Consider the following 19,224-nt stretch of genomic DNA (forward strand, 5'->3'; position numbering starts at 1 on the left):
GCCTGGCCTTGAACACTTCCAGGGATGGGGCAGCCACAACTGCTCTGGGCAACCTGTTCCAGTGCCTCACCACAACCCTTACAGTATATACTTTGTTCCTAATATCTAATCTAAATCAACTCTCCTTAATCCCCTTGTCCTATCACTGCATGCCTTTGTAAAAATATATTTCTCCAGATCTCATGAATTAGGGTTCTTAAAGGTTCTTTTTTTTCCCATCCACTTTATAGTGTTCTGGGGCTTACATCAGTTATTGCTCTAATTCTCCTCGGATGTCTGATTTGCCTGAGAGATGTAAGAGTTTGTGCCGACATGGCATTTCACTGGAAATTAAAGCCACAGTTCAGCAGCTTAGATTTAAGCCTGATGAATTTTGGAGAGAAAATTCCTTCCCTGAATTTGGGGGTCGCCCCAGCAACTCACATGCCATGCATGCCAAGTGGAATCTGGAGGATGGAAGCTGAATGGGAAGCAGAGTTGCATCGAAAGACTTGGAAGTTGGATACATAGATAATGGCTGAAAAACATATTTTCTTAAGCAGATTTAAAAGTGTTTCCCAGTCAAGATACAGTGAATGCAGTCGCTATAGCTACCAGCGGTGATTTTTGGAGAACTTCTTGAGCTACTTGCTGTTTAGTTGTACAAAAATACAGAGTTTTCCTTGGTTTGAGGATTCAGCATCACCTTGTATTTAGATTCTCTCCATTTAAGCAGTCACTGGTAAGCAGAGGCTGTGTTTATCATTTCTGGACAGAGCAGAAAGAGGCAAGATTCTTGAAAAATTTTGTTTTGTTTTTTGCTTTATTGTGTAAGTGAAACATTGTCGATGTAGCTGAACTAATGTATTATTCAGTTTCTTATTTATTTGTCTGTTCAGGATTATTTTAGGCTAAGAAATAGCTAATTGTGTTGTGGGCTTTCATGTTTACCTTAGTAAGGAAAAAATCAAATTCTTCCATGACCAACCACCATCCTAGCAACTTGTTCTGGGCCCTAGAAGTCAGGGAAAGGCTTCAGACTAAAACATGACACTGCAAACAGAAGATGAATGCATTCATTCCAGAGATCAAGTACATCAGGTAATGGTAACTGAGCGCTCAAAAAACTTTTTAGTTGTAGTGCAGGAATGTTCTGTCTCATAAATCAAGACTGATAGTTCTCTATAGCAAGAAAACTACTGCAACTTTGAACAAGATATAGATGAGATACTGGGATTGTTAAAAAAAATTCTGGATTATTTTGGCCAGGCGGTCAGACTGCTTGTTGCCATCTCTTTCAGCTGTGATAATCTATAAATAAATGTCGTTCTCTGAATACTGAATACACTAACATGAATATATCAACCTTTCAAACATGAAATCAGGTCTTACATGTATCCATGGAAAACAAGTTATAACACCTGTTTAATCTCATAAAGATCAGGCTGTCGGTCTTGCTAACAGAGATAAAACAGTAAAACAAGCATAATCCCATAATATGTTGTTTTTTTCGTTTTGTTTTTTGTTGTTGTTGTTGTTGTTGTTGTTGTTGTTGTTGTTGTTGTTGTTGTTGTTTTTTTAATTTGGCAACAGATAGATTCCATCAGTTATTCTTTGGAGAACCACTGTGTTTGAAATATTTGCTTATCTGTATATGATCTCAATTCATGTGCACCTCTACCCGTGTTGATGTACTAGTACTTAGGCATTTTCCTTGGCACCAAAAGGAAAGGAAAGCAAAGCATCTCGCTGTTGAGTGGGGCAGGAGATCTAGTGCCAAGACAGATGTAGAAAGGCCAAGGTACTCAGTGCCTTTTTGTACCCTTTATTTTCCTGGTGAGGGCTGTCGTCAGGCCTCCAAGTTCCTGAGCCTGTCTGCAGAATCAGTGAGAACAAAGCATTACTCACTGGTGTTTGGGATAGTTGAACATCAGGGCTGGCTTCATCCAATGTAGTTTATGGATACAGAAAACTCAGAGTGAGGTTTAAACCTTTAGGTAATCCAGGATTCCATGAATGCCCCATACTTTTGGTTGCCATATCCATTATAATTCACCCAGAAACCGGACTCAACTCTGCACAGGATGTTCTTAAGCTCTCTTTGTGGAAGTTAGAGTAAAAGTTCAAAAAGACATTGCTTTTCCTATTTCCAATTTGGTTCTTCTACTCAAACCTTCTTTTCTAAGACAGTTTCATCACTAAAAAAGGGGGATCTGTCTAGAAATCCAGGTGCACTTCTTCTGTTCCCGTTTAGACTAAGACTTTGTACTCAAGTCTTTTCACCCTCTGCCTCTGAACTTGATAAAGTTTGCTGTAATTACCTCTACTATCTATTAGCTGTTGCTGCTTTTGACTGACTTTCTTATGTCACCTTGACCAGTCAGACACCTATTGAAATATCAGTATCTGTCGCAGTATCAATAACTAAATCTTTGCTCTTTGTCCAAGCTCCTTTTATTGTGTTTGGGGAAAATAAGCACTTCGTGTGAGTTGTCCATTTGTTTTACTCTTCCTCATGAGAAAAAGATAAAATCAATCTGATTGATTTTTTCTTTTTTTTTTTTTTTTCCCCTCTATGAACTGGAAAGGAGCTCAAGTATAAACCCACATACAATGTTAGTTAGACACCTACAACCTGAAGTTAAATGAAATAGCTCTGCTATGTCTTAATACTAGTGTTAGACTATCTGAAATTAAGCTTGAAAGTCCAGAAAGGAACAGATATGATTTGTTTTAACTTCTAGACCTACTGTCTAAGGAGGTACTTCTTTTCTATTTCTACATTTTTTCCGTGTCCTTTCTCCTCCACCAAAGTTTCCAATTTTGCTTCTATTATTATTTTCCTGGTAACTAGTCTATGTTCTTATCTATTTGAAAATATCCTCCCTTCAGCTATCAAATAAAATCTTTGATATCTACTATTACCTACCCAATAGCTATCTCTTCTTTTAAGGTACAAATTCATATGAAGAGATCAGGAAAGGGAATTAAGTAAATTTTTAAGTGTCAGTGTTTTTTTGAGACAGCTTGAGGCATTTCTTTCTACGTTTAGTTATGAAAATTTGACATATGAAAAAACAAGAATGTTAAAAAGACCTGAGTGTGATGCTGTTCAATATTCCGTTCACGTGATCCATGTACTCCTTTATTCTTTTCATGGCCCACTTCCTTTCTGCTTTCTCTTTTCCTGCTGCTATTTCTGACACTTGTGGGAAGAAGTAAAAGGAAAGAAGCAGAATGGAGGGGGTGGAAAGGGGTGAGAACTGAAATGGTTCAAAACCCTTCCAACCAACATCAGGATTACTGACCTGACACTGTCCCAGCCCTTGCCTAAAGCACAGAGAGGCAGACCCAGCTATTGTCCAAGGGTAGCTGGTAGTGACATTTCTTATCAACTCCTAAGTGACAGCCCTCTTGCCTCTGTCAGTTGTCTGGTGTGAGAGCTGTGGATGGACTGTAGAGCACCAGTTTTTGTATCTTATTCTTTCTATGTGAGTGGCAGTGGTAAAGAGAGACATTTCTGTTAGAAAATAGAGGTAGTTTACATGCTACATTTTTTCCTGTTTAATTTAAAACTTTCAGACCCTTACTTGCTTTACTTCTCTTCAGTGTCTTCTTCATCATCTTGTGTTTTCATAAAATCATAAAGTGGTTTGAGTTGGAAGTGATTACTTAGTTCCAACCTCCCTGCCATGGGCAGGGACACTCTTCCACTAGACCAGGTTGCTCAAAGCCTTGTCCAACCTGGCCTTCAACACTTCCAAGGGTAGGACACCAGAGCTTTTCTGGGTAACCTGCTCCCATGCCTCACCATCCTCATAGTAAAGAATGTCCTTTTTCTTTCTTGTATTTTAAAAGAGAAATGGCCATTCTTGTTCTCAGTGGACAAGAGCATGGAGGTATTCACCTTGGGTGGATTTCAGGCAGAGGGTACGAAGTGGAAGTGCTGGGTAAAGAGGGAAAGGTTCAGAAAAGGGCAAGGCTGAAGGTGTAACTCTGCTCTCTCTACCTCCACAAGTGACAGCAGATGCCCCTTATTTTCATGGCCTTTATTCAGCTATCCTTCACTTTTGCTGATGTGTTGTCCACAGTAGAGTTCTGGGTTTCCTTACAAAGACCAAGATCATGGAAATTAGGCCAAGGAAAGAATTTGCAGTATTAAATCTTTTAAACAAATGCACTTGTTTTTGAACAAACTTTCATGACATTAGATGTCCATCAACTTTTTGGAACATGTGGAGAAGAAATTCACCCACAGAGTGCAAGTAGGAGGCATTGCTGTTCCTGCATTTGGGAAATTTTCTGTCATCTGGATAGTTCAGCAGAAGTGTTGGCAAGTGGTAGGTGAGTGTGTGGTACATTTTCAATTAGCATGGCCCTGTTAATAACCCTGAGAGTGACAGACAATTGGTATGAGCTCATTTTTGAGCAAGGAATCCAAAGCAATTCTTCCTTGCCCCAGTAAGAGTTCTGGGAAATGCGTTCACCAGGCTCCTCTTTGTTAGAAAGTATGTCACCTATTTTCCAAACAAATTTAGACTGTTACCCCATCCCAACTCCTCGCTCCAGCTCTGCTAGCTAACTATATAAAGCCATGACATATGGGTCTTTTTACTGACATAATCCTCTACTGTACTGAAAAAGAAAATATTATATTTCATTCCAAGAGCTGGAAGAACTTCCATGAGGATATAAAAAGCAGGAAATTGGCCCTCTAAGAGTAGAGCATTCTCATATTGAATAGCCTCCAGGGGCTCAATGTTAAAAGCTTCTTCCTAATAGCTAATGTAGGTTGGAACTGCTCTGCCTCTGCTTGAGAGGAAATGGGATTTGTAGGACTTTGCCCATACAGGTTATAGGGCTTAGGCCAAAGGACTGATGTTCCGTGACTATGTAATAAATCTACATGCTTCACGTATATGGCACTAAGGACACTCTGAACATGTATTACTAAGGAAAAATCTCAGGATTTTCCATTCCACAGCAAATGGTTTCTATAATTTGAACTATTGGCTTCCTCTGTGGACGTCATTTCAGTCTTTGTCTTGCCTAAGTCACTCCTCATTAACCTGGACACCCTGCAGCCAGAAGTGGCAGTTAATTTAAATTAAGTATGAACTGGGCTCCTCTTCCTATGAAGGTCTGTAAATAATGTTATCTATTACCCCAAACAGCCAGCGTGCCTTGTATTACCAGCACTTGTGATGGGTTTTCCATTTCTAAGACATGTGTATGCTGCAAACCCTGCTTCAGTGACAACATGAGAGACATTTCAGCACTGGGCTAAGTGTAAAAGAAGTAGAAAAGAAAATATCACAAGGTTTTCAACTTGGCCAGATCCAATACAGTCGTTATTTAGACGGGTGAGCTTTGCACTTGCTACTTGGTGATTTAGTTTGGGATGTGTTTCCCTTTACTGCATTCAAAAATTATTATGTATCTAATAATATTATTGTTTTAATATCCACAAGATTCAAAATATTTGCACCCAAAAGGTTGAGCCATTGCAGAGGCATAATATGTACTAGCATGTTTTGTAATAGAATTGCAATCTGTATGACTTAAATTATATGCTTGAGAAGTTTTTGGAGGTAGAAGAAGATAGTCCAAATAAGATTATGACAAGTTAACTGACCTCTGTGTATCCTGTTCTATTCCTGACGCCCTGGTCCATGCTAAGCAGGTTCAGGCTAGTGCTTTGCAAAGGAAAGTAAGTAAAAAATAAGAGAAAAATTTGATTCAAATAAAATGCAGCACTGAGAGGTTACTTTGTTATAAAAAAATGCATCTAAAAGTATTGAACTACTGCTTCAGTTTCAAGTTCAAGATATTCTTCCTGCTGTTACCAGTGAGTAGATAAACTTGGGGGGAGAAGCTGTCAGTACAAGCGTTACAAGTGCTGGTTCTTGGGCAAACCCTGCTTTCAGGTATTGTTTTTCCAAATCAGACATGCAAAGCTTCCTCTTATCAGCTCTCCTAACCCCTTAGACCTCACATATACTCTGAGACACTTCCTGTGAGTCTTTTCTTAGATAACTATTTCAGTCAGGTTAACCAAGTGCTTGAGGAATAGTGTTTTATACAGAAACAAAGTTTGAGATGTAGAACTTCTGTTGAAATTCAAACTCCTTATCAACTGAAGTGAGAAGGGGTTACCACTTGGCTGGTCTATGAGCATGTGCTCATATGGTGCAGTTCTTACAGGCTGATCAATGATACCAAAGCCAAAGAGAGATTCTATCGCACAGATCATACAGATTTTTATTGCAGGTTAATTTTGGGGTTTCTTAGCTAATCGGTAGAAAGATTTCTAAGCTTGACATGCTGCAAGAGTACAATGTAAATCTGGAGTGACTTCCTCTGGATAAAACACTGAAAAGTTATTCTTGGGGATATTGCATCAAGGTTTTAGTCTGCAGACAGTATGTGGCTGCAGCAGGCAAAAATACATTGCAAAGCCCTGTTCTAGCAGTGAGGGCGTTTTAGAACTGTCATTTTGCAGGCAACCAGTAAGAGCTTGCTTTAAAGTTTCTGTGGTAAATGCATCTATGAGGGATCAGTTTGTGGAATGCATGATCCAAGCATAGGTTAAGGAGTCAAGAGTGGCTGAATTCTAATTCTGACCTTCTCTCAGGATTCCTTGTGTATGCACATGCAGCACCACAGAGGTTAAAAGAACATTTCTCTGGCTGCAAAGTGGAACACACACAAATTAGGAAATACCTGTGTTGAGTTAATCCTTGGAGTATGCTTTATGGCCCTGTAGGATGCTTGGTTATACTCTTTTTTATGTTATTTTTTCCTATTTGATTCGTGTTTTATTCCCTCTCCTGGATAGGCATCTGTCACTCGGGGAACAACTATTTATTGTTTTTCCCCTCCTAATTTGTCAGTATGGACTTTATTTCTTGCACAGTTAAACTTATTTCCAATTGCAGCAATATTAATCATTCATGGGCCCAGGTAGTTCCAGCACTGAGAACCTCAGGGCAGTAATAGAGTTCAGCTAAGGGAAACAAATTGATGGGTTTGAATGGTCTACTGATCTTTCCCACCACCCTATTTCATCTCTCATAAAGCTAACAGATTGCTCTGTCTCACATTCATGTCAACCATCTCACTGCATCTGATCAGTTTTTTAGGGTTTGGGATAGAAATTGCTCTTGAGACGTGATGTAGCCCAGAGAAGCTGTGGATGCACTATTCCTGGAAGTATTCAAGGCCAGGCTGGATGGGGCTCTGAGCAATCTGTCTGGTGGAAGGTGTCCCTGCCCATGACAGGGGTGTTGGAACAAGATGATTGTGAAGGTCTCTTCCAACCCAAAAAACTCTAAGATTCTATCTTTGCAAAAGAGAGGAAATGTTCCATCCTCTGCACCAACACTTAGAGCAGATGTCGGAGAGTTGTTTACCAGCAGGGTACATGAATGTCTCCATCCAAGATACTGTGGAACTGATGACAGTCTCCTCCTTGATTTCAGCAGACTTTAGATCAGTTTTAGTTGAACAAAGTACCTCAGGAACAACTCTGGTGTTAGCAGAGAATTTTCTGCTCTATTATTCACATGGATTTTTAAACAACGTCCACTGAAATCAGTGTCCCTCTTTTCATTAACTACAGTTGGCTTTGGGTCAGGCCTGGGAAGATGCACATCTTCCAGAAATGCCATCGGGTGATTTCTTTAAAAATCATCGAACAAAGATATATGAGCGCATGGGATGATCAGCAGGGAAGAAAGTCCCATCTCTATTTTATACGGTTGGCTTCCTGCTCATATCAGCAATAATTTAGATAATTAAATTTCTTAGTTCAGTAGTTGAAAGAGGCACAATCAACAAGCTGACTCTACTAAGATGTCAGATGTATTAGTGTGCCGGGTTTTATATTTGTTTTTCTTTTTTGTGTGTGTGTGAAAAGCTGTATAATTGGACACTGTCTTTTTCACCCCCGGCTAACCTCTTCTTCAGAGGAGCATACCAAAGACATTTAAAATCACATTATGAATGCCAGCATAGTTACAACATTTATATCGCATATGGTGATGTTCAGTGGCAGCAGACGAATGGATGAAATCAAGCACAATAATAGAATCAGCCCCCCTTGAGTTTAACAGTAAGACGAACAGTTCAGTGGTATAATTTAGTAAAAGGCAAGTAAGAGCTCATATATTTTAATGAGGGGACTAAAGTCCATAACTGGGCATGCTTTTAACATTCTACTTTGATTCACTGGTCTTTATACTGTCACTGTAGGGTCTTTGAACTTTTGCTCGCATGAGACAGAAACAGTTTTATTCAATCACGCTCCTGAAATGCTCGTCTTACTATGACTCCAGTTTTATTTTGTTTTGTTTTATTAATATTTGTGGCTGAATCACTCCTCTGAAGGATGAAAGAGATCACACAAAGTGTTCTGTTTTTTTCCATCTTTAACTCACGTGGGTTTTGCTGTTGGCGGTGTCTCTCAAACCAGGACAGAAGAGTCTGTGGAGAGTCTGAGATGGGGTATATCTAGTGTTTGTGCTTCAATTTTGTCTCCTAGAAGTGCTGTGGAGTTTTCTTCTCTGACATATTCTTTGTGTCTGCCCTTCTTTTCCTTTTATTTTTTCATGATACCACTTCTAAACAAACAATTTTGCTTCTCTCATTCCACACAAGTTTTTCCTCCTTGTTTTCTGAGTCGCAATGATGAGATGCGAAGACCCAGCTGTCCTTTGGCTCCTTTTTTTTGATGCTGCTTTTTTCACTACATTCCCCAAAGATTGTTTACTTATTGTTCAAAACTAGAGACCTTACTATGCATTCTAACTGACCTAAAGGTCTATACTAACCCCCCAAAAAGTCATACTAAAGCTGAAAGTTATATAGAGCTTGTGTCTATCTTTTGCATATTGTTTGTTCAGCTGTGAGATGGTATGAATAGCTGAGTGCTGTACTTGTATTTTAAATGTAGAGAGCTCACTTTAACATTTACCAGTATGCTTCTCATCCTGGATGCCATTCCCACATCATGTTTGCATGTAGCCAGAATTATTCACCTCTTTTTTTCCCATTAAACTATTAAAAACGGAGCCTCAGACACAGAGTCCACAGTTTGGTAATACACTCAGACATGATGAGATTTGTCAGGTCTTTTTGCAATGTCACTTAATACATCCTAATGTGTCACAAGGGAATCACAAAGTGATGTTTGCGAGATAAAAAGAAAATGGGATGTATTTTTAAATTATGAACATTGACTTATTCTTCTTTTAGGAAAATTATTCCCACATGATAGGCTGATTTAAAAATAATAGTAATAAAAAAAATCCATGTTGGCCATTTGGAAATAGGGCCGACTAAATAGAAATTCTTGGACCACTCTGACGCCTAAATTGTCCCACTTTTGGCTTCTTTTTGACCATTTTTCCTGGAAAGGGAGATAAATGGTGAACAGCTGCTATAATATCAAACTGGGCTCAGGGACATACTGAGATGGGAAAGAAACCGGTGTGGAAAACCCACCACCAAAAATATCTTATTTTCAGACTTTCTTCTAATGCCCCTGAAAGCTTCCTTGCCATGATATGAGTCCTGTTGACGTGAATGGGGCAATTTTCTCTCACTGGCCCACCTGTGCATAAAGTTGTTGCAAGTTAAGAGACTTGGTTCAATTCTCAATCTTATAAAACTGGATTATAGCATATTATTATGTATTTTGGCCTGAATGCAAGAATAATATTGAACCATAAATGCGCATTAAAGCCACCACAGGTTATGATTATAGGTTTTAAGCAGATGATATGATTCAATTTGTCGTGCTTTTTTTGCCACTATTTTTAGAATAAATGGCTGTTCTGAGACACCTTTCAGCATTCATAATACAGCAGTGAGCCCTTGAAGTGCTTTGGCAGGGAGTGGGGAGGACTGACGCCTTAGAGACACAGATCTCAGACCTGGTTATGTGGGCAGTCACACATGTACCAAGCAAACAACATCCACCAAGCTGCATCCGCTGCTTCCAGAGCCAGCGTCGGTCAATCCCAACGCCGCTCTGCTGACTGACACCAGCTGGTGCTCTGCTCCTTTTACCCTGGCCTCATGTGGGTTAGCAGCTGGCCAAGACTGTTTTTAAGAATGTATTTATAAAACTTCAGAGCCGTGCAAGCCCAGACACAGAGAAAAAACATTTTGAGCTCTCGGTGCTGGAAGTGCAGGACGTCGCTCGGCAGATCTGGTTTCCCAGCTCTTGCTGCTGCCACTGACCTGCTGTCCCATCACCAGTGCCCGAAAACAATGCTTCCTAAAAAATCTAGGGAAGCAAAAACTTTGGGCTGAAGGTTTCCATAGGTATTTTAAGTAAAATAAGCCTGTCCTTATCCATCTGCAAGTGGCTGCCTGATCAGTATTTCAATAATGCACTTATTTAGAAGGAAATTCTAACTACTGTAGGGCACAGTGGTATTTTCATGCCTTTTTTACCCTGCAGCATTTTCCAGCTGGCTCAAACCTGAGCACCTTGCTGTCTGGTAGGGACATCGTCTGGCTGAGGTGTAAACTACAGCACCTGCTCATGTCTTTTGGATTTAGGGTTGGTACATGAATAAATACAAGGTTTTTTTTAATTCTTTCTTGAATTTGTGTTCCACTGCTGGCAGATACTTCCAAGTCTTATTTGCAGAGTGAAAGGTTTATTATATGTATTGCTTTTCTCTTCGTCTGCATGTGATATGAACTTTTGAAGACAAAAGAGCCTATAGTTTTCTGTGGGAATAAGAATTTATAGCTACATCTCCACAACTTCATAATATTTTTCCCTTTTTAATTTCCTAAACCAGCACAACGTGCACTTTATTCCTGACTTACGTGGTAGAGATAGGTCCAACATTTGCCTGATCAAGACTGGTTTTGAACAAATGCTGACACCACCATTCTTTTTGTCTATGATTCCCTATGGCTTTGAAAAGAAATATCCTAGAATGCATAATCAGCCCTGCAGCAATGATCTACATCACAGAGTGTCCTCTTCATGACTTCTCCCCAGCTATCAACAGTGAGAAGCAGACGTGCAAATTAAAAGACAGAGAAGGCAGAACTTCCCCCAGAAAATGGACAAATAAATCATTGGAATCATTAAAGAGGAAAAGAAAGAGTAGAAGCAGGTTTCCCCCTCTGTATGTGCAAAGAATAGATCAAACTGCAATGACTTCATGATATAACAAAAAAACCCCAAAACAAACAAACAAGAACAATAAGTTAATAACAGATTTATTTTTTTTTATATAAAGGAGTTGATTTACTGTTATAAAACACAGCTAAACTTTTGACAGCCCAGCCACTTTGCCTGGCTTGTTACATCATCTGACTTCAGTAGCTTCAAAGTCTATTCAAACCTTATGTTGAAGATCACCCACCTGTGCTTTTGCACTTCTTTAAGTTAAGTAGTTGAAAGACATGCTTTGAAGCTGCTGAGTTTACTCCTACAGAGAAGGACCGATGACAACAAATAGATATATGAAAACTTCAGCATATTTTTAGCATTCGTCATTTCTGAGACTCCAGAACCAAAAGCAGCACTGGGTGAAGTGGCAGTGGGTTGTGTGTGTGATTTGTACTGGTTTGTATCTGGGCTCTGCGTTGTGTATCTCCTAATGATGAATGCGTGGGAGGGCCAGGTCAGGAATGGTTTCCACTCCAGTGCGCTGATTGTGTAGTTGGCAGTGGGCTCAATTAAAGTATAATAATCTGGTAATCTCTCTCCTGTTTCCATTCAGCTGCTTCACAGTGAATAGAGCCAGTGAACGAGTATAGCTTTTGAAAAGTAGGTGAACTCCTGCCTCTTTGTCTGAGCAGTTTGTGTCTAGTCAAGTAAAATGACAGGCAGAAGAGACGACTCTCCAAAACGTTGCTCCCATGACTTGCATCATTACTGTCATTTGTGTTTCTGTGAGATAACACTTGCTCTTTATTTTCCTTTCTAGGCTACAGATTGGATTTCTAGCAAGCTTCCCACCACGGAGAACAGACAAGCTGATGTGAGAAGGGAGATATGGATATGTCCATGACGGGAAGATGCCGTGTGTCCCATCTCTTGGTTCTTCTCATTTTCATGTTCAGCAAGGAGAGAATCGAGGCACAAAGAGCAGGTATGCACCATTCAGGTTACTGCCTCATGCTCATGAGCTGCTGGGGCTTTCCCGTGGCTGAGAAGTTATCATTGCTAGGAGGAAATAGTTATCATTGACTGAGAAGTTATCATTGCATCTCGTAAAAACCCCGAGATGTTTACTGCTGAAAATACATAAAAAAGACCTTAGGGATGGAGATAGGTCAGGGATCAGGGTTATGGTTTAGCTGGGGTCTCTTGTTCTGTTACAGGCTTAGAAAGTTTAGCTCAGCTACTCACAGCAAGAGGAGCAGTTTACCACAGTTTACTCTGGATATGCTCCATCTGCTCCACACTGGCATGGTGTTTGCTTCTTCCATCACCTTCTGGGAGTGTCAGAGGAGACCTGGTGACTCTTCTGTCTGGCTGTGACTTTTCTTGTGAGCTAAATAGGGCCAAGGCACTGTTCATACCCTTTCTTGGTTCAAGGTATTTAAAAGACATGTTGATGTGGTGCTTAAGCAGCGTGGTTTAGTGGTGGACTTAGCAGTGCTGAGTTAATGGTTGAATTGGATGATCTTAAAGGAATTTTCCAACTTGAAAGGTTCTATGATTCTAGGTTTCTATACTGTCTAGTTGCCAGCGTGGCCCCCTGGCATAGCTTTTGGTCTGGGCTGATGAACACTCTGCCCCAAATGCCTCTGAATGCATTAGAGGATGGTGCAGCTGAGGACTGCTGCTACAGGCACTCAGAACAAGGACACGTTGGGTTTTGTGCAGGAGTAAGAAGAGTTATCTGTAACCAGTGATGCCACACCTGAAATGGAAAATAGTTGTAGACCCACACAATTTTTTGGTATAAAAACCCAAAGGCATTTTGAGATGGAGGTTTTCTGTCTCTTTTTCTAGGAAAGCTGCTATTCTATAGGCTTGGGTGATTTACAAGAAAGAAAAGGCTTTTTTAGACCTTCTCTTAGTTTTACAGTTTAGCTGTTTTACAGTTTTCTTATGTGATCTATGGAAGGCATTTTGGATGAAATTTAACAAGAATAAATACTTAGTAACCAAACAAAGTGAAATCTCACCTTTTTTCTCTGCTTCTGGATCAATCATAGGCAGAATATAGTGGTGCCATTTATTTGTTCATTCTATGCTTACTTTAAATAATTTTGGCCTTATGGCTTGTTTTTGAACTATTTTTAATGGGAATATTGCAAAACAGTTGGTTCAGTGTCAGAATGGATCAATACAACTCCCTGAATTATGCTTTCAGAGAGTATTTCTGCAATTACAAAACTGAAATTTTGCTTTGCTATGAATTATCTCCAATATTCCCTTAACATGAACTTGTTTCTGCCAGTAGAAAATACTGTTATAATGTTCTTGGAAAACAATAAATTTTGTCCAGCAGTGGCCTTTAAAGTGCTAAAAATGCATATTAATGTTTACCAAAAGCTTTTCTGCAGCATTTCATCCCCCTTCCATCAGGTCTGTAAGCAAAGAATCAGTAACTCCAAGAAAATGATCCTGAAAGAGCACATTTTTCTTCCTTTCGATATTGCCTTGAATACATATCACTTTTAAAGCCTTAACTCCACCTTGTTTTAAGGCTTGTTGCCCTTGAACATAGACAGGATTCATTCTGTCTGTTCTGTTTTTTTTTAATTGCAGTCATCTCACCTGCTGTGAGTGGTTAAAATAAGCAATAGGACTGCTCTGTACCTTGTGGGTTTTGTTCTCTACTTAGTCTCACCTAATTAAGATTCTTTCAGACATAATAGATAATTATAATAATGAATTTGGAGAGGGGAGGTGGACAAGTGTAGATTCCTTGCTTACCTTTTACTGTTATACATTCTATCCTTTATATTCTCAAAACATCAAGTGGAACCACACTTGACATTCTAGCTCATATACACAGATATGATGTAACTTACATCCCATTCTATAAAATGATATGTACCATCATGTCTACTCTCAGACTACCTTTGGAGAGTTTTCCCAGACAGACTTTTCTTGCTCTGTGGTTAGAGGCAAGCATTCCCTCACTCCCAAAATGTCATCACAGAACACGATCCCACATGCTGGTTTGGGCTGGGATAGAGTTCATTTTATTCACTGTAGCTGGTATGGGTCTGTGCTTCAGATCTGTGCTGGAAACCGTATTGGTACCACGGGGCTGTTTTTGTTACTGCTGAGCAGGGCTTCCACAGGGTCAAGGCTTTTTCTACTCCTCACCGCACCAGTGAGAAGAGTGGTACAAAGAAATTAGATGAGGACGCAGTCAGGAAAGCTGCCCCCAACTGACCAGAGGTGTATTCCAGACCAAATGGTGTCATTCTCAGAAATAAAACTGGGGGACATTTGGCTGGAGGCTGCTGCTCAGGGTCTGTCTAGGCATCAGTTGGTCAGTGGTGAGCGTTTTCATTTGTGTCATTTGTCTTTCTTGGGTTTTATTTCTCTCTCTTTGTTATTTTTATTACAATTTCTTTTTCTTCCTATTCTTATTTTATTGCATTCTATTTCAATTATTAAACTTTATTGTCTCAACGCTTGAGTTTTCCCACCTTTACCCTTCCAGTTCTCTTTCCCCAGTCCTGCTGGGGGGAAGTGAGTGAGCGGCTGTGTGGTGCTTAGTTTCCAGCTGGGGTTAAACCATGACAACAAATTATTTCCAAAGAGATCCCACGTGAATGGGTTGAGGCCAATGTGGTCTCAATCCCATGTGCCTAGTTTGTTCCCACAGCCACTGCAGCACCTGGGATGTACTCTGCTACAGAAGCCAACACAGCAGCAGATGATGCTCATTTTTTATCAACATCTGCCACACACTAGGTGTAAATTCAATCACTCTCACAGCCATCATGTAATACCATGAGCACTGATCTACTTGGGATGCTTTTACTCTTCTCTAAAGGCAAATCCACTTCATGCGGCTGAGCTTCCACTCTCTGCTTTCCAGTGCAGTGGGCAGTTCTGACATTCTTCCATTCAGGGCAGAGTCACAGACTCAGGATGAGCAAAAGCACCAGAGCTAATTTTGGTCAAAATTTTGGTGTGGGGGAATGTTTTCTGACTTTTCTGTAGGTTCAAAAGTTGGAATTCAGTAAGAAAATATGGCATTTTACCATTAGTTTAAACAAGCAGTTGTACTTAGTGAGATGATGTGAGCCAAGAACTACTGGAGAAATAATCGTTGGTGGTTGTGATCAAATTGACTTTGTAGAGCAGCTTGCAGTCTTAAATTCATAATTTATTAGGGATTATGGTCTATAACAATGAATTAAAGAAACATGTGTATATATATACACATTTTGTCCTGTTAGGGCATTATGTTGATAAATCTTGGGCATCTGTGGGATGTTTATGGATCTACTGCCTCCCGAATTGCATATATTCAGAAGCAGCTAAAAACATCTCCTGAGAGATCTAATTTTTTGGCAAGTGTCTGACAAATATATGACCAGTCTGGCTTGATAGGGCAAGCAAGCTGCAATTAAAATACATTTGTGTTTTGGATTGCACAAGCCTCACATTACAAATATCATGGTTGCAGGCAAGGGGGTGGTTGTGGGGATAAGTGGCATTTTCCCTTACAAGGCAGCTGCCCTTTGTTGTCAAGGAAGGCATCCCAAAATTCAGTGAGTCATCCTTTAGTCAATGGTCAGTGGCAGAGAGCCTCAAAATTGCAATAATCTTGTTATAGACTTGCTTTACCAACACATCATGCTGAGCAAAAGAACTACTTCTAACTAAGCATAAATAAATCATAAAGTTAATGCAAGAGAGAGCATAAAAGCTTCACTACTCACGGTCAGGATTGGCATAGGCAAGGTCAGGGCAGGTCTCTTGATCTGCTAAGGTCATTTCAAAGCATTGCCCTGGAGAAAGGCACTACAATGAAGTCAGAGAAAAATAGCTTCATATGCATGCAGATGGTGTAGGTGAAGGATTGAGCAGAGGCAGTTTAGCAGCACGGGAAGAGAAAGGGTTTGCATTTCAAAGCAAAGTGTGTGCTGATTTGCAGATGTCCTGAAACAGATGAGGTGAATCACAAGGAAGAAAGGCTGCGAATCTGCACATCCTCCACAGGATAGGGACAGAGTTTGCTACTTCCTCCAAATTGCTCACTAGGGAGCCATGCCTAGGGAATATTTGGTATGTCTGGTACTCTGCTTTTATCTTCCCTTAACGATATTTTCTGCCTCTCTTGCAGGTTGCAAGAGTGTTCACTATGACCTTGTCTTCCTCTTGGATGCCTCCTCCAGTGTTGGAAAAGAAGATTTTGAGAAAGTTCGTCAGTGGGTGTCTAATTTGGTGGAAACTTTTGAGATTGGCCCAGACAAAACCCGTGTGGGTGTGGTGCGATACAGTGATCATCCAACCACAGAGTTTGACCTGGGAAAGTACAAAACCTGTGAGGAAATCAAAGAAGCTGCACGAAAAATTCAGTATTATGGGGGTAACACGAACACTGGAGATGCTCTCAGGTACATCACCACCTACAGTTTTTCCAAAGAAGCTGGTGGGAGACTCAGTGACCGAACTGTTAAAAAAGTGGCCATCCTTTTGACTGATGGAAGGAGCCAGGATTTTGTCTTAGATCCAGCCACTGCAGCACATCAGGCTGGGATTAGGATTTTTGCTGTGGGTGTTGGAGAAGCCTTAAAAGAAGAACTTGATGAGATTGCTTCAGAGCCCAAGTCTGCTCATGTGTTTCATGTTTCTGATTACAATGCCATTGATAAAATTCGGGGGAAGCTGAGAAGACGCCTCTGTGAAAGTAAGTGGAACTCTGCACAACTGGAATAGGTTCAGTTAGCATGTAGGTATGAAAAGCTGTGATTTTTTTTCTTTCATGCCTATAATTCTACACTGATAATTCTTTATTTTTGTGTCTTCCACTCAGTTTGATTCTGTAAGAAATCACTGTTCAAGGCCAGGTTGGATGGAACTCTGAGCAACCTGATCTAGTGGTAGGTGGTAGGGGTAGGTAGCCCCTAGCCCATGGCAAGGGGCTTAAAACTAGGTGATCTTTAAGGTCTCTTCCAACCCAAACCATTCTATAATGTCATGATTCGATGATTTTATACGTCAGCTTTAGCGGACAACCACAGAGCAAAACATGAATTTCCTTTTGGTTCTGATATAGTTCAACTACTTTATAATATTTTGGACTACTGAATATGAAGGGTGACATTTTTTTTATACACAGATTTTGGTTGATTTCGTATAGGAACCATTTATTTCCCCTTTACTTACTAGCATTTTACTGTGAGAAGAATGCTCTGGAATAATCCTTAAGGAAGCAAAGGGATGTTTGTGCTTTTCTGCCTTTCAGCATCCCAACTCTACTGACAACTGGTGTTCATTAGTTCTCTGGCTGTCAACACCTTAAGCCTTGGTGATGTTTTGAATGACTTTTAATGGAGAATAATCTGTGGAATTTACATGGAATAAATGACTCTGAATTTCCAGCTCCTTGCTGAAGAGGACAGGAATGGCATTGTGGCTGCTATTTCCGAGCCCTTTAATGGGAACAGCAATCACACAACCCTTTCTCCTTCCACCATTGCCAAATTACTCTCTCGTTCTCAGCGACTCCATGAAAGCTACCTGGTTTTGCTGGTTTTGCAGTGTGTGTTGTGGTTATTGTGAGTTCTTTTGGTCAACAACATGAGATCCCACTCTTGGTTCTCGATCTGAACTTGGAAGACAACAGCTGACTGTGATGCTGTGACACACTGCAGTGTTAGGATAACCAGGTCTGTGAGCTGGCAAGTTGTCACTGTTCATGACAACAAGTTGCCTCAAAAAAACACACCTTGTAGCTGATGTTGTAAAGATCCTTCATTGATCTCTGTGACCTCCATTTTGCAAAAAAAAAAAAAAAAGTGTTAACACAATGCTCTGGGCTTATGTGGGGTCCTTGAAGAGTGACTAGGACAAGCAGGCATAAACTATTTGACAGTACCCAGCAATATCAAGATGTGTCTGCTTTTTCAGCCTGGACAAAAATGGATGTGGATAGTGTAATGCATACAAACGGAAGTCATCGTGGATAATACCTGTAAGCTATGCACACTGAGTGAACTCGGTCTTTTTTCCCTGAAAATCCTATTTAATCATACACACAACTGGGCTGTAATAGGGAAGGGTAAGCCCTTCTGGTGGGCACACTTGACCAGTCAAACAAGTTCCTACTGCAGCTGCTGAACTTCTAAAAATGTGATTTTCCTTTGGAATTCTACTACTTTTCTAAAGAAAGTGTTTTCTGTATTTTGTGCCTGGGTCATTTTTTGTTGCCTTCTCAAAAAATCATTTATCTCTCTGTCAGAGTATAATGCCACCTGTTTGTGGCTTTCTGAGCCCATACTACATCCACATATGTGTGCAAACCCATTCTCATTAGATTGCAAAGGAACAATGGGAACATCCTTCATCCTCAGTGCGATGGCAGTCACTCTCTAAGGTCTTCTATCTTCACTAGGGATTCAGTGAGAAATGGAGGCTGTGGTGAGTTTGTCACGTCTCTGTTGTTCCCTCCTCTTCAGGAGAAGGACTCCTTGCACTCTTTCTCTGCTTCAGTGTGGGCTTCTCTCTCCAGATGTCCACAGGTCCTACCAGGATCCTGCCCCAGTGGGGGCTTCCCATAGGGTCACATCCTCCTTCAGACAACCACCTGCACCAGCACTGGGTCTTTCATGGGCTGCAGGTGAATCTCTGTACCCCTGTGGACCTTCATGGGCTGCAGGGGCACAGTTGCCTCACCATGGTCTCACAGGAATCTCTGCTCCGGTGCCTGGAGCACCTCCTCCCCCTCCTTCACTGACCTTGGTGTCTGCAGGGCTGTTTCTCTCACATATTCTCACTCCTTGCCTCTGACTACGATTGCTCCTGAGCAGTAACTTTTTCCCCTAAATATGTCATCCCAGAGTCTTCCCTAAGTCTTTTTCTTCCTGCATTTAAAGCAGGGAAGCTGCTTTTGGGCAGAATCAATTTTATCATACTTATTTAATTTAATCTTTTGTATAAGGAATGTTTTTAATAGGCATTATTTTTAGATCAGGTCTGAATAAACATGAAAATCTTGCTGTCATTGAAGCCAACCACTGAAATAGAGGATGAAATAGTGGGACCACCAAGTGCAGAAATATTAA

The 19,224-nt window shown here is 40.5% G+C and overlaps 1 protein-coding gene across 1 annotated transcript in view; it reads left to right on the top strand.

The window, feature by feature from the left end:
* The first annotated feature begins 12,013 nt into the window (after window positions 1-12,013).
* Window positions 12,014-19,224, top strand: part of COL22A1 (collagen type XXII alpha 1 chain) — a 196,552-nt gene continuing 189,341 nt past the window's right edge. The window contains exons 1-2 of the mRNA XM_017818265.1: window positions 12,014-12,104; window positions 16,281-16,847. Of these exons, the coding sequence (XP_017673754.1) occupies window positions 12,014-12,104; window positions 16,281-16,847 (658 nt within the window). The remainder of the gene's footprint in view (window positions 12,105-16,280; window positions 16,848-19,224) is intronic.

Source organism: Lepidothrix coronata, unplaced genomic scaffold (genome assembly GCF_001604755.1).
Source record: "Lepidothrix coronata isolate B3197 unplaced genomic scaffold, Lepidothrix_coronata-1.0 Scaffold67, whole genome shotgun sequence".
In the NCBI taxonomy this organism is placed as follows: domain Eukaryota; kingdom Metazoa; phylum Chordata; class Aves; order Passeriformes; family Pipridae; genus Lepidothrix; species Lepidothrix coronata.